This window comes from Odocoileus virginianus, chromosome 9, assembly GCF_023699985.2.
Source record: "Odocoileus virginianus isolate 20LAN1187 ecotype Illinois chromosome 9, Ovbor_1.2, whole genome shotgun sequence".
Taxonomy (NCBI): Eukaryota; Metazoa; Chordata; class Mammalia; order Artiodactyla; family Cervidae; genus Odocoileus; species Odocoileus virginianus.
Window position 1 is genome coordinate 59,436,676 of NC_069682.1, and position 14,149 is coordinate 59,450,824.

Consider the following 14,149-nt stretch of genomic DNA (forward strand, 5'->3'; position numbering starts at 1 on the left):
CTCTCTTAACCACTGGACCATGAAGGAAGTCCTGAAAATTCTTAAACAGAGAAGTTGAAATAATTTTATATCCTCCATTTAATTCTATATTTGCTACAAGTAACATTTTGCTGTGTTATCACATAACTAGCCATTCCTCCCTCCATCCATCCATCTGTTCAGTTTTTCGATACATTTCGAAGCACTGCTGCTGCTGCCAAGTCGCCTCAGTCGTGTCTGACTCTGTGCGACCCCATAGACGGCAGCCCACCAGGCGCCGCCGTCCCTGGGATTCTCCAGGCAAGAACACTGGAGTGGGTTGCCATTTCCTTCTCCAGTGCATGAAAGTGAAGTCGCTCAGTCATGTCTGACTCTTTGCGACCCCATGGACTGCAGCTTACCAGGCTCCTCCATCCATGGGATTTTCCAGGCAAGAGTACTGGAGTGGGTTACCATTGCCTTCTCCAGATTTCGAAGTACAGTTGCAGGCAGTACACGCTCCTAAACACTTACACGTGCATATCATTAACTAGTGTGTTTGCCCTTTTTGGAGAGTCGGTAAGATTTGCATACAGTGAAATGGAGAGACCTCACGTTTACCACTGAAGTAACAAAGGCTTACACCTGTCAATACAACCCCTGTCCCCCCAGCCCTTCGAGATCACTTCCACCCAAAAAGTTCTCTCCTGCTGCTGCCCAGGCCGTCTCCACGTCTACTCACCAGAGGCAACCCCTGTCTGATTGCCTTCAGGTGTGATCTTCACCCTCCATTCTATCGCTGGGCTCCCCAAGTAGGGGGCCTGCAGTTCAGGTAAGTGGTCGCCTCCCTTCACCATTTATCTTTCCTCAGCCCCTGCTGCTGTTCTGGAATTCGGATGTTTCTCTGTGAGCTGGTATTGCCTTTTCCCCAGAAATGAGTCCTCAAAACACTCCAGGAATTACAGGTTTTCTCCCTTTTCATATATTTGACTCTCAAACCCAACTGTTCTTTTTGTGCATTTTTTCATTGAGAATCCTAAATCATCTTTCTGCACCAAATCCAAGTTCTCATGAATTACCCAAAAAGAACAAAGAAATGGAGATCTCATGAATTTGATAATTGCAGCAAAGAACAAATCATTAAATTTGAAGATTTGTTAGAAGTCATTCGATAGGTAGAAATCATTAAATTGGCAGGTACATCAAATTGGTCGAGGAAATCCAGGGTCAGTGAACTTAAACTGATGAATCATATTCAATTGAGAAAGAAAATAACACAAACATATTCAAAGTACTGGGCCTACCATTATGTTAAACAAGCTCAGCTAGATCAAAGGGCACTTTTACTTGGGTCTCCCATGTCTTTAACTTTATTCCCTAGGGCCTGCTCTTCCCCTGCCCCTGGATGGAATGTAGGGCAAGTCCTGGGCTTCCCCCATCAGTAGATGACGTGTCCGGTCCAGTGTAACAAAACGGCTAAAAGGTGTTTGAGATAGAAGCTGCCCCTTCCTCAGGCTGGGTGTGCTGCCAGCCTTGCCCTTGGCAGCGGAGGGAACAGTAAGTGCTTGACTGTGGCCTGTTTCCCACCTTGAACTGTCTTATTTGCAAAGAGGGGAGTGAGATGAGGACAGTTCATACTTTATCAGTATTGTGATAAATACTGGCTTCTTCCTCTTGGAGCCTGGTGTGTGTTCAAAGCTGATGCTTGTGCTTCTGGTGCATTTTACTCAGTTTTCAGAACTCTGGCTCTTGTCCCTGCACCCCCGTTACCTTCCACCATGCAGGCCCAACCTTCCATTCCCGTACTTGGATAATGCATTCTCTCTGGCTGGCCCCCTGTAACTTTCCTTTTGACTCCTGGTTCTCAGGGTCCTCTCTGCACACTCCCCCTCTGTTGAGTCAAGGTGAAGCAGAATCACCCTCCCAACTCCCTCCACCCATGGTGAGACTCCAGCAAATTCCACAGCTTCTAGAAATTGTCCTTGGATTTCTAGCTCTTTTGTGGGCTAAAGATCAGGAGGAGGTGTGAATTCACTTGGGGCTGCTTTGTCTTGCAGTCCTGCATTCGTCCTGTTCCCCTCCTGGCATATGGTGAATATTGCCTTGGGGTCTCAGCAGAAACTGAGATGAAAATACACTTTAACATCCTCATTCACAAGATATATGTTGTCGAAGACTTGCCTAAAGGTGAGATGGAATAGGGAATTTCATCGTTTTTAATTGTCTGGGCTTAAGCACTGTTTTGACATACAAGATTGTTTTTTGGCTTTCAGGTAATAGGTTTTCATATATATTTAGGAAAAATATCATGAACAAAAACAGCAGACTACCTAAAACTTGTTTTTGTTTTGCAAACTCCCTTTGCAAATGAGTGCTATGTTCATTCAGTTACTAGTGAATGCTTGCTATGTACTAGGTCCCAGTCTAGATATAAAGGAGACAGTGGCAAGAGCTTATTTCTGGTGAAGATGAGACGGCCAACTGAGAAACAAAAACCAAGCTATGCTTGGGCCCCACCCTAGGCCAATTTAATCATAATCCCTGAGTAAGCTCAGTTTGTAAAAGCTCCTTGGGTTTTTGTGACATATAGCTAAGGTTGAGAACCTCTGGCATAGTCCTTCATGCTCTGGTTAAGAGTATAGGAGGCTAAAACAAAAATATCATACAGAGATAAGAACTTTTGAAAGATAAAAAAAAATATGAAGGGAATAAATGCAACAGAAGAGTTGCAAGATTAAGTTGTTAAGATGTCCCAAAAAGAGGGGAAAAAGAAAAAGATTTTGTTCCAAGTTATGCTGTAAGTGATAAAACTACTTTAGACCCAGATCTGTCTGCTGTTGAGTAAAGGAGCAAAGAGAGGCTCAGAGAAGGAAACTGCTGGGTCACAAGATATCTGGTGAGCAACCAGACCAGGGGTTGTTCCACCCTCACGGGACAGCCAAGGCCAGCTCTGCCGTTCCTCAGGCCCACGAGTCCCAGACAGAAACCCTCCAACAGCACAGAAGAGGCGCTGCCCGGAGCTGACACTGTCTCCTCACCAGTCTTCTTTGAGCCCTTAGTGCCCAGCATCAGTGCGCAGCCCAGACTCAGGCTCTGCTCGTATGGGTGGGAGAGCGCCCCTCAGATAGGCGGTGTCTCGCAGAGATGACATAGTGGGTGCTCAGAGGAGAGGTCCGCATCCAGCAGGTGTTTACTAAGCGCGTGCCATGTGCTATATTCTGTTTGACGGCCAGGAGGGCAGGGGCCAAATACGGAGGAAACGCTGCCCTTCGGGGGCTTACCTGTTAGTGGGAAAGAGAAATAAAATATTTTGTAAAATTATATAGCGTATTAAATTTAAGCCCACAAAGAGCTATCACTACCTGACCATCATAATGGCTAAACACCAGATATCAACAAGCAAGCAGAGCAATTGAAGCAAGCAGAGAAGTGAAAGTATGGTCCGTCCATGTTGTCGAAAATGACAAGATTTCCTTCCTTTTTTATGACTGAATAATGGAATATTTTCCATTGTGTGTGTGTGTGTATATATATATATATGCCATATTTTCTTTATCTGTTCATCTATTGATGGACACTTAGGTTGTATCCATGTCTTGGCTATTGTAAATAATGCTGCAGTGAGCGTTGTTTTTTTTTTTTTTTTTTTTTTTTTTTCCCATTTATTTTTATTAGTTGGAGGCTAATTACTTTACAGCATTGCAGTGGTTTTTGTCATACATTGAATTAGCCATGGATTTACATGTATTCCCCATCCCGGTCCCCCCTCCCACCTCCCTCTCCACCCTGCAGTGAGCGTTGTTGTTGTTTAGTTGTTCAGTCATGTCCTACTCTGGGGCAACCCCATGGACTGTAGCCCACCAGGATCCTCTGTCCATGGGATTTCCCAGGCAAGAATAATGGAGTGGGTTGCCATTTCCTTCTCCAGGGGATCTTCCCAACCCAGGGACTGAACCTGGGTCTCCTATTTGGCAAGCAGGTTCTTTACCACTGAGCCACCTGGGAAGCCTGCAGTGAACGTAAGGGGTACTTTTATCTTTTCAAGATAGTGATTCTGTTTTCTTTGGATAAATACTCAGAAGTGGAATTGCTGGATCATATCATAGTTCTACTTTTTGTTTTTTGAGGAGCCTCCACGGTGTTTTCCATAGTTGTTGGGACCAATTTACTCTCCCAACAGTGCACAAGGGTTCTCTTTTTTTCCACATCCTCACCAACACTTGTTATTTCTTGTCTTGAGAATAGCCATTCTAACAGTTATGAGCTGCCATCTCCATGATTTTTATTTGCATTTTCCTGATGATTAGTGATAACGAGCACCTTATGTACGTGTTGGCCATCTGTATGTCTTTTTTGGAAAAAAATGTCTACTCAGGTCCTCTGCCCATTTTTTAATTGGATTGCTTGTTATTGAGTCATATGAATTACGTATATATTTTGGATAGAAACCGTTTATATCCAAAACCCCTAAAATTTATTGTATAAATTTTCTCCTACCTGGTAGGTTTCTTTTCATTTTGTTGATGTACAGAGCTTTTAAGTTTGATATAGTCCCATTTGTTTATTTTTGCTTCTGTTGCCTTTGCTTTTGGTGTCAGTTCTAAAAAATCATTGCCACGGGGACTTCTTTGGCTGTCTGGTGGTTTAGACTTCATGTTTCCAATGCAGAGGGCATGGATCCAGTCCCTGGTAGGGGAACTAAGATCCCACGTGTCATATGCAGCATAGCCAAAAAAAATCATCACCAGGACTGATGTCAAGGACCTTACCATCTATTTTGTCTTCTAGGAGTTTTACGGTTTCAGGAATTACAGTCCAGTCTTTATTCTGAGTTGATTTTTGTGATTTTTTTGTATGGTGTCTAGTGTCTAGTATCATTCTTGTACACGTGGCTGTCCAATTCCCCCAGGAAGACTGTCCTTTCCCCATTGTGTATTCTTGGTTTCTTTGTAGGTAAGTTGACTAGATATGCATTGGGTTATTTCTGGGCTCTCTATTTTGTTCCATTGATCTATGTGATACTATTTTATTATAGCTTTGTAATGTCTTTCGAAATCAAGGAGTGTGATGCCTCCAATTTTCTTTTTCTTTTTCAAATTTCTTTGGCTATTCATAGTCTTTTGTTCTATTTCTTTGAAAAAGGCCATGGTAATTTTAATAGGGCTTTCATTGACTCTGTAGATTGCTTTGGATAGTATAAACATTTTAACAGTATTAATTCTTCTAGTCCTAATGAGCACAGAGTATCTTTCCATTTATTTGCGTCTTCAATTTCTTTCATCAGTGTCTTCTAATTTTCAGGGTACAGGTCTTTCACCTCCTTAAATTTATGCCAATGTAATTCATTCTTTTTGATGCAAGTTTAAATGGGACTGTTTTCTTAATTTCTGATAATTCATTTTCGTATATAGAAATGCAACAGATTTTTGTATGTTGATTTTGTATCGTGCAACTTTACTGAATTTATTAATTCTAACAGTTTTTTGGTGGCATCTTTAGTATTTTCTATGTATAATACCATGTCATCTGCAAAGAGTGACAATTTTACTTTTTTCTTTGTGATTTGAATAGCTTTCATTTATTTTTCTTGCATAATCGCTCTGGCTAGGACTTCCAGTACTATGTTGAATAAATACAGAGAGAGTGGGAATGTGCTTGTCTTGTTCCTGATTTTAGAGGAAAAGTTTTCAGCTTTGAGTATGATGTTAGCTAAGAGCTAGTCATATATGACCTTTATTACACTGAGGTATGGTTCCTCTGTACCCACTGTGTTGAGATTTTTATCATCAATGGATGTTGAATTGCAACTGACTGAAATACATCAAAAAGATTAAAAAAAAGAAAAAAGAAAAATGGCCCTGTAATGAACTAAGTGTTAGATGTAGAATGTACTTGGTGAGTATATGGGAGGTCATTGAACAATTATTTCAGGTGTTCTATTTGCTTGAAATTTTTCATCATAAAACTGTTAGAAAAACATATATTAGAAGGTGATAACTGCTCTGGGGAAAATTAAGCAAAGTATTGGGAGGGAGGACAGAGTGACTGGGGTGGGAGCTGCAATATTCAATAAGATCATGAAGGCTTCCTTTGAGCAGACCTTGGAAATGAGTGTGTCACAAAGTTTTAGGGAAGAATGCTCCAGGCAAAGAGACCAGTAAGTGCAGAAATGCCCTAGGGCACGTGTGTGTCTGGGATTCCCAGAATCGTGATAGCAAGGCCACCAGTGCAGCTGAAGCCAAGAGGGCAAGAGTGAGGTAGATAAACCTAGAGACGCAACAGGGAAGAAGATCCTACAGTCCTCACAGGCTAACTGTTCAGCCTTTGACTTTTAACGACTGGGGTGTAGGAATAACCTGATCCAACACCTGTGTGCCCACGATGACTCTTGTCACTGTAGTGAGACCAGTCTCAAGTGGGCAAGGCCAAAGCAAGGAGACCAGGGAGGAAACAATGGAAGAAGACAGGCAAGAGGTGATGGTGGCTCTGACTTGAAAGGCAGGAGTGGAAGTAGAAAGAAGTGGTAAGATTCTGGAGCTACTTTGAATGTAGAACTAAGAGGATGTAGGCATGGATAGTATGTGGGGGCATGGGAAAGAAAGGAGTCAAAGATGACAGATGGAGTCAGGGAAGATTACAATTAGAGTTCATTTTGCGGAAAGATCATGGATTCATTTTGAGTAGGTCAAGTTTGAGATGTCTGCTAGAATTCCATCTAGAGACATAAAACAGGCCAGGCCTTTGGATTCGGGGACAATGCAGAGACAAGCAGTGAGGAAGAGTAACCAGGGGACTGGTAGAGGGGGTGTCAGCCCTGCTGCTGACGGGCCAGGCAGTAGGAAGATGGAGCAGAGACTGTGGGATTTGGGGATGGGTTATCCCCAAAGGCTTAGCCTGACAAAAGAAAGGTGTAGCCACTTCCTCAAGGCCATGGCCGACCTAATTCTTCCAGTTGTTCTTAATGGTTCTCATCACAATCTCCTGCAACTTTGTGTATGTGAGATGTGTGTACTTTGACACACAGCTCTAGATCAAGAGTCAGCAAACTAAAGCCCTCAGGTCAAATTTGTTTGTTTTAGCAAATAAAATATTATTGGGGCACAGTCATGCCCATTCAGATAGTTCAGGCCTGTTTCTGCACTCCAACAGAACCGCTTGGTTTCCAGAGACCATACGGCCTGCAAAGTTGAAAATATCTAGTTGGCTGACCCTGTCTCTCCCTCTTTCACTACAGGAATATTCTGTTGTTCCATTGTTGTTGTTCTGCTGTTGTTCTGTTATACAAGATATTTAATGATTAGACATTAGGTGCCTCCCCCCCCTTTTTTTGGCTATTAGGAAAATGTTCCAACAAACATACCTAACTGTATTTCTTTGGGCTCGTGTGTACATCTGGATTGCAGGATATGAGCATCTTCAGTGTTGGTAGATTTTGTCAAATTGCTCTCCAGTGAAGCGGAAATGACACACTTTCATCAGCAGTGTAAAGAGTTCTCATTTTCCTGTACTACCCTACAACTTAGTATTGTATGTTGTTAGACTGTATTAGTTAGCAATGTTTCATTGTAGATTCCTTTGGGTTTTCTGGCTGTGGATGATAGTTTTGATCCTTTCTTGTCTTGGTGCTCTGGCTGGGCCCTCCACGCAATAATGCATTTTGTTCAATGATATAATTCAAAACTTTGTTCCTGGTTCTAAAGAGAATAATGCTTAACATTTACCATAGGGCATAGTGTTTTACCATTAAGTATAATATTTGACACAGGTTTGAGTTTTTTTATTTTTATGTAGGGAAAACTCAACTAGAAAACCATCTGGACTCATTTTTTGTATATGGCTACCTGGTTTGTCTACTTCTTTTTAAATTGGTCTGGCATCACTATGGAAAACAGTGTGGAGATTTCTTAAAAAGCTGGAAATAGAACTGCAATATGACCCAGCAATCCCACTTCTGGGCATACACACCAAGGAAACCAGATCTGAAAGAGACACATGCACCCGAATGTTCATCGCAGCACTGTTTATAATAGCCAGGACATGGAAGCAACCCAGATGCCCATCAGCAGACGAATGGATAAGGAAGCTGTGGTACATATACACCATGGAATATTACTCAGCCATTAAAAAGAATTCATTTGAATCAGTTCTAATGAGATGGATGAAACTGGAGCCCATTATACAGAGCGAAGTAAGCCAGAAAGATAAAGACCATTACAGTATACTAACACATATATATGGACTTTAGTAAGATGGTAACGATAACCCTATATGCAAAACAGAAAAAGAGACTCAGATGTATAGAACAGACTTGTGGACTCTGGGAGAAGGTGAGGGTGGGATGTTTCAAGAGAACAGCATTGAAACATGTATATTATCTAGGGTGAAACAGATCACCAGCTCAGGTTGGGTACATGAGACAAGTGCTCGGACCTGGTGCACTGGGAAGACCCAGAGGGATCGGGTGGAGAGGGAGGTGGGAGGGGGGACTGGGATGGGGAATACATGTAAATCCATGGCTAATTCATTTCAATGTATGACAAAAACTACTGTAATGATATAAAGTAGCCTCCAACTAATAAAAATAAATGGAAAAAAAAAATTGGTCTGGCATCGCTTCTCGGCCTTTTGGCTAAGATCAAGTGTAAATTGGTCTGGCAAACTATCTTTTTTCTAGAAAATTGTCCATTTCATCTAATTTTTTAATGTATTGGTATAAAGTTTATAATTTTTTTTGTCATTTCTGCTATATCTGTAGTTATATCCCTTTTGTATATGTGTTAGTCGCTCAGTCATGTCCAACTCTTTTCGATCCCATAGTCTGTCCATGGAATTTTCTAGACAAGAATACTGGAGTGGGTTGCCATTCCCTTCTCCAGGGGATCATCCCAACCCAGGGATCAAACCTGGGTTTCCTGCATTGCAGGCAGATTCTTTACTGTCTGAACTACAGGGGAAGCCCTTTTGCACATTGTTTATTTTATTGGTCTTTTGAAAGATCCAGCTTTGTTTTGTGGCCCATATTAGTGCTTCTGTTTTCTATTTCTTCAATTTCTGCTTTTCATTATCTTCCACTTTCTTTGGGTTTACACTTACTGCATTCTAAAGTTCTTTGACACTCTGCTCATAAATTTTCCATATTTCTTCTTACCTAATATCACTAATAAAGATCTTTTACATTCTGCTTTAGTTCCCCGTACCCTCAACCTGGAGTTTTTATATGTATTCTCATTTTTAGTTTGACCCAAGTAGTTTTCATTTCCATATGATTTCATCTTGAAGTAAAGAGTTTTCTATAAGTGTTTTATATATCTGAAGACCTAGAGTTTACTCTGCTCTTGTTTGTGGTCAGAGAACATGGTAAGTATGAAACTGATTATTTGATATCTATTGAGATTTGTCTTGGGGCCTAGTAATCAGATCATTTTTTAAGATAAATGATTCTTGTATTCCTGAAAGTAATATATTGGGTTCAAGTTTCTACCAGGGTCCATTGATTAGAATTATTAATAGTATTAAAATCTTCTGTATCCTTTTTTTTTTTTGACTGGTCTATCAGTTACTGAACGAGGTCTTAAATCTCCCAGTGTGATGAAGGATATGGCCATATCTCCTTGTATCCTGTCACTTTTGCTTCATATTCTTTAAGTCTTTTATTTTTTTAAACTCTAACACACAAGTCTGGAATTGTTCTATCTCCTTAGAAAATTATTCTTTCCATCATTTTGTGTTGACCCTCTTCATCACTAATAATGTCTTTAGTCTTAAGACTATACTTTCAGGGATCATTTCTATAATTCGTTACTTTCTATTCTTTTAGTGTTTGGAAATACTATTTACCTTCTGAAGTGTTTGGAGATACATACTTGACTTTACAAAGCCAGGTAATTACTAATTCTCTTTATCCTCCTCTTCTCAAATAAATGAAGCTTCTCAGAACACTTAAATTTCAATTACCCTCTCCAGTCCTACCTGTTATCATGTCCTGATCCTTGCTCTGCACTCCACGAACTGTCACCATTCATGTTCTATAGCAGCTACTTGTTTAGTTGGACTTCCATGCTTATAGTACTTGCCATTTTTCTAATTTCTTCCCTTTAACGTTCTGCAAATTCACTACAAAGTGTTTAGATGAGATTTATTTGTATTTATTCTGTTCCAGATTTTAGGTGAGGATCCTCATCTTTAATCAATTTTGGAAGTTGTTCAGGAATTGCCTCTCCCACATTCTCTTCTCTCCTGGAACGCTGATTGGACCCGAGTTTTCCTCACTTTATCATTCCTGGTCCCTTTCTCTTTTATATGTTCCATCTGGCTTGTTTTCTGGCTCATTGCTTCTGATCTTTCATCCAGTTCAGTGATTTTCTCTTCTGCTGTATCTAATAGGCTTTCTTGCCTCATCCTTTGAGAACTTGACTTTCAATAGCTGTTTTTCGATTCTAGAAATTCCATGTAAAACTTTCATGCTCCTTTTTAGTGTCTTGCTCCAAGAGTCTTCATGTGTTAATCCCCCACCCCGACCACCACCTTTATCTTTCTAATTTAACCAAGAACTCCACAAAGGCAAGGACGTTTGTTTTAGTGCTGTCATCCCCAAGTGCCTCCTACCGTCCCCGGAACGGAACAGGCTGTGAGCGCTGTCAGATGACACAGTGACAGTGGGGACAGGAGGATGCTGTGCCGCAGCCCGGCCCCGCCCCTCCCGCCGGCGGAGCTCCGAGTCTGCTCCCCCAGCCGCCTTGGCCTCTCAGGAACTGCAGCTTCCCCTCAGACCCGGCCTTAGAGAGACGGCGCCCCTCCACGCCCGCCCCTGCGCAGGCCGTGACGTCACGGGACTGTGACGCGCCCTGGGAACCCCGCCCCTTCGCGGCGCGGGGCCGGGAATACAGGCTCTCTGCGCCGTGACGTCACGGGTCCGGGCGGGTGGATTTTGCGTCGGCCCAATGGGAGAGGCGCGCCGGCCTCCCCTTTAAGGAATGTTGTGACCTGACGTCACCCAGGCGAGTTACCTCCCCGAGCCGCCGCCGCCGGGCTCAGCGAGAGCCCCGGAGCCCTTGTGCGTGAGGCGCGGAGCCCCCGGAGCCCCCGGACCGTAGCCACATCCCTGCGTCGCGCGCCCCGGAGGTCCGGCCTGCGCGCCCCGCCGGGCCGGCGCGATGCCCTCAGACCGGCCTTTCAAGCAGCGGCGAAGCTTTGGTGAGGCCCAGCGGGCGATCTGCGAGCGCGGGGTAGGGGCGTGGGGGTTGGGGCTGTTGGCCGACCGACCCGACTGCCGCAGGTGACGTCAGCTCCGTGACGTCAGGCTCGGGCTGGACCCCTGGGCTGGGAAACCGGCTAGGGCCTGGGCCGGGGGCCTCTGCCTCCCATCTCTGTGTTGTGCCCGGGCTGTGGGGCCCGACGGCCCCGGGGGCGGGAGCTTCGAGGAGGCGGGGCGGGGCCGGGGCCGCCCCTCGGGTACCCGCGGGGCGGAACCTCGGCCCGGCCTCATCCCCGCCTGCTGTCCGTAGCCGACCGCTGTAAAGAGGTGCAGCAGATCCGCGAGCAGCACCCCAGCAAAATCCCGGTGAGTCCCGCCGCCCCCTCCCATCCCGGCCCGACCCAGGCCCCAACTCGGGCTCACGCGTCCCCCGCCCCACCCCGCTCCTAGGTGATCATCGAGCGCTACAAGGGTGAGAAGCAGCTGCCGGTCCTGGACAAGACCAAGTTCCTGGTCCCGGACCATGTCAACATGAGCGAGTTGGTCAAGATCATCCGGTGAGCAGGCAGCAGCTGTCAGAGGGGGACTTGGGTTCTGCTGGGATCAGGCGGGGCGCTGGGTCTTTCGGTGAAGGAAGGGGTGGAGGTGGGGTATGGGACCGGGAGCTGGGTCCCTGTTCTGGGGAGGTTGGGAAAGGTCAAGGTCAAGGCTGGGGTCAGTGTCCAGTCAGAAGTAAGCGCCTCTAGAAGGGCCTGGGACGGGTGTGAAATGGAGGATCAGGGTCATTTTGGGGAGGGGGTCGGCTGCTCTCCCCAACAGCCAGGCCCCTCACAGTGTACTTGCCTCCCGCCCCCCACAGGCGCCGCCTGCAGCTCAACCCCACTCAGGCCTTCTTCCTGCTGGTCAACCAGCACAGCATGGTGAGCGTGTCCACGCCCATCGCGGACATCTACGAGCAGGAGAAGGACGAGGATGGCTTCCTCTACATGGTCTACGCCTCCCAGGAAACCTTCGGCTTCTGAGCCAGCAGTAGGGGGGGTTGGCTTGGGCATGGTGGGGGGGGGTGCTGTCAGGCTCTGCCCAGGGAGCTCCTCGCACCTGAGCTGCCTCTGCCCCTGCCCCTGGTGGGTGGGACAGAGGTGCCACCTCCTAGCCAGGGGGTACCAACTGCACCTCCTCTGCCCCTGGGTGGATCCTGGCCCAGTTATGTTAGGGGGTTGCTCTTCTGGGTGCTGGCTGGGATTGGGGAGAGTGGGGAGCAGCCCCCAGCACCCCTGCTCTGTGTGGTTTGTCTTTTTTTTAGGCCCCTGCCTGTCTGCCCATCTGCCCCTCCCCGACCTGAGGCGCTGCCCCTCCTGGACCTGCCCACCCCTAAAGGACTGGCCCTGGGCTCACCTGGTCTTGATGTGGTGTATGGATCTGTGGTCACTGTCCCTCTGCAGAATAAAGATTGCTCAGGCCTGCCTGGCCCTCTGCCTCCAGCTGCTTGGGGACTGGGAAGGGCTGGCGGTGGGGAGAGGACCGCCCCACACCATTTTTGGCGGGCCAGCACACAGACCTGTGTTCTGTGAACTCAGAGCTCTCAGGAGACCCACACCTGTGTGTAGTGCCCCACGGCAGTTATTACAGGTCACGCCCACCCCTTCCAAGAGCGCAGTGTGGTTCCAGGGTAGACGTTTTCGTAACAAAAAACATTTATTAAGTAGCCACAACCTAACAAACCCTGCTCACCTGCTTCGTCCCCTTTCCTGCTTGGGAGGGAGGGCTCCTTGGTATGTAGAGCCACAAAGTGGGCGATCCAAGGGGAGATGCTCCTGGTGACTCCCCCCACGGACCTTGCTGCTGGCCTTGGCTCCTCGCTGGTACCAGTCAGTAGTCACCCTGGACTCAAACCTCATCTGCCCTTGGACTTGCCTACTGGCAACTCTGGTTAGAGGGCTTGGCCCAGCTGCTGGCCCTTTCACCCCGGAAGTCTGTGCAGCCTTGTGCCCAGCCAGGCCTACTTGAGCACAAGCATGGCCTCCGTGCCGTCCTTGGTGGTCAGGTAGAGGCCGTGTGTGAGGTAGTACTCGCGCCGCAGGAAGGCATAGAAATAATCGGAGATGAGCAGGATCTGGGGGGGAGAGAGAGGTTGTGAGAAGCTTCATGATACCTGCCCCTAAACCTTGGGTTGCTGAGAGGCCAGGTTGGTGTTGGGGAGACGCTGCCCAAGGAACCCCCCCACCTCAGGGCATACGCTTGACCCCACAGGGTCTCACTGTCCCCTCAGAAGTTGCTCTACCTCCTCCACCATGATCTTCCACCCCAAGCCCTGGCCTCAGCTCTACACTGGTGCCCCTCCATCTCACCTGGGTGCCCACTGGCCCTTTCACCCCAGCCATATCCCCTGTCAAACCTGCTTCTCCCACTGGGAACCTATATCCCCCATCTTCCATTCAGGTATTCAGGCAGATCTTCCCCACACCAAGCCCCCAAGCCTGTTGGTTCTGTTTCTGTCTGTCCCCACAGATATCACCCTGGACAAAGCCACTGTCATACAAATAGCAGTAGTCTCCTGCCCCACCCTAGCAGCAGAGGTTGCTTTTCAAAACGCAAATCTGGTCATGCTGCTTCCCAGCTTAAGGCCTTGTAAAGGTGCTCCATGGCTCTTCAGGTGAAGATCAAACACTCTGGGGCTCCCAGGCCTTGCACCTGGTGTGTCTACTTCAGCCTCTCCCGTGCTCCATCTCACTCAGCTCCAGCCACACTGGCCTCTTCCCTCCCAGTGCCGGATCTTTGCTGTTTCCTCTGTCTGAAATGTTCTCTTTCCCTTTCATCTCGTCAACACCTGCTTCCCCTTCAGGCTCAGAAAGGATCACTTCTTCAGGGAAGCCTCCCTCACACCCCAGATTGGGTCTTGAAACCATTAACTTCTATGGTACCACAGACCCATCCAAATTGCAGTTCTGCCTTCATTGGTGTGACTGCCTGATGACCGTGGCTCCTCCCCTGGCCTGG

At 46.5% G+C, this 14,149-nt stretch overlaps 2 protein-coding genes and 1 long non-coding RNA gene across 4 annotated transcripts in view; 1 reads left to right on the forward strand and 2 right to left on the reverse strand.

The window, feature by feature from the left end:
- Positions 1-2,458: 2,458 nt before the first annotated feature.
- Positions 2,459-10,781, reverse strand: LOC110134564 (uncharacterized). The gene is made up of 2 exons (XR_002313119.2): positions 9,928-10,781; positions 2,459-3,239 (listed from the first exon to the last, which is right to left on the reverse strand). It is a non-coding gene; the product is annotated as an uncharacterized lncRNA (long non-coding RNA).
- Positions 10,782-10,909: 128 nt separating this feature from the next.
- MAP1LC3A (microtubule associated protein 1 light chain 3 alpha) lies at positions 10,910-12,621 on the forward strand. Its single transcript, XM_020889146.2, has 5 exons — positions 10,910-11,151; positions 11,463-11,518; positions 11,603-11,709; positions 12,012-12,181; positions 12,456-12,621. Exons 1-4 carry the CDS (start codon positions 11,112-11,114, stop codon positions 12,172-12,174), a joined length of 366 nt encoding a protein of 121 aa, XP_020744805.1. The 5' UTR covers positions 10,910-11,111; the 3' UTR covers positions 12,175-12,181; positions 12,456-12,621.
- A 207-nt stretch (positions 12,622-12,828) lies between these two features.
- Positions 12,829-14,149, reverse strand: part of PIGU (phosphatidylinositol glycan anchor biosynthesis class U) — a 92,283-nt gene continuing 90,962 nt past the window's right edge. For both annotated transcript variants that reach the window (XM_070472554.1, XM_020889147.2), the window contains one exon: positions 12,829-13,265. In XM_070472554.1, the coding sequence (XP_070328655.1) occupies positions 13,152-13,265 (114 nt within the window). In that variant the 3' untranslated portion in view covers positions 12,829-13,151. The remainder of the gene's footprint in view (positions 13,266-14,149) is intronic.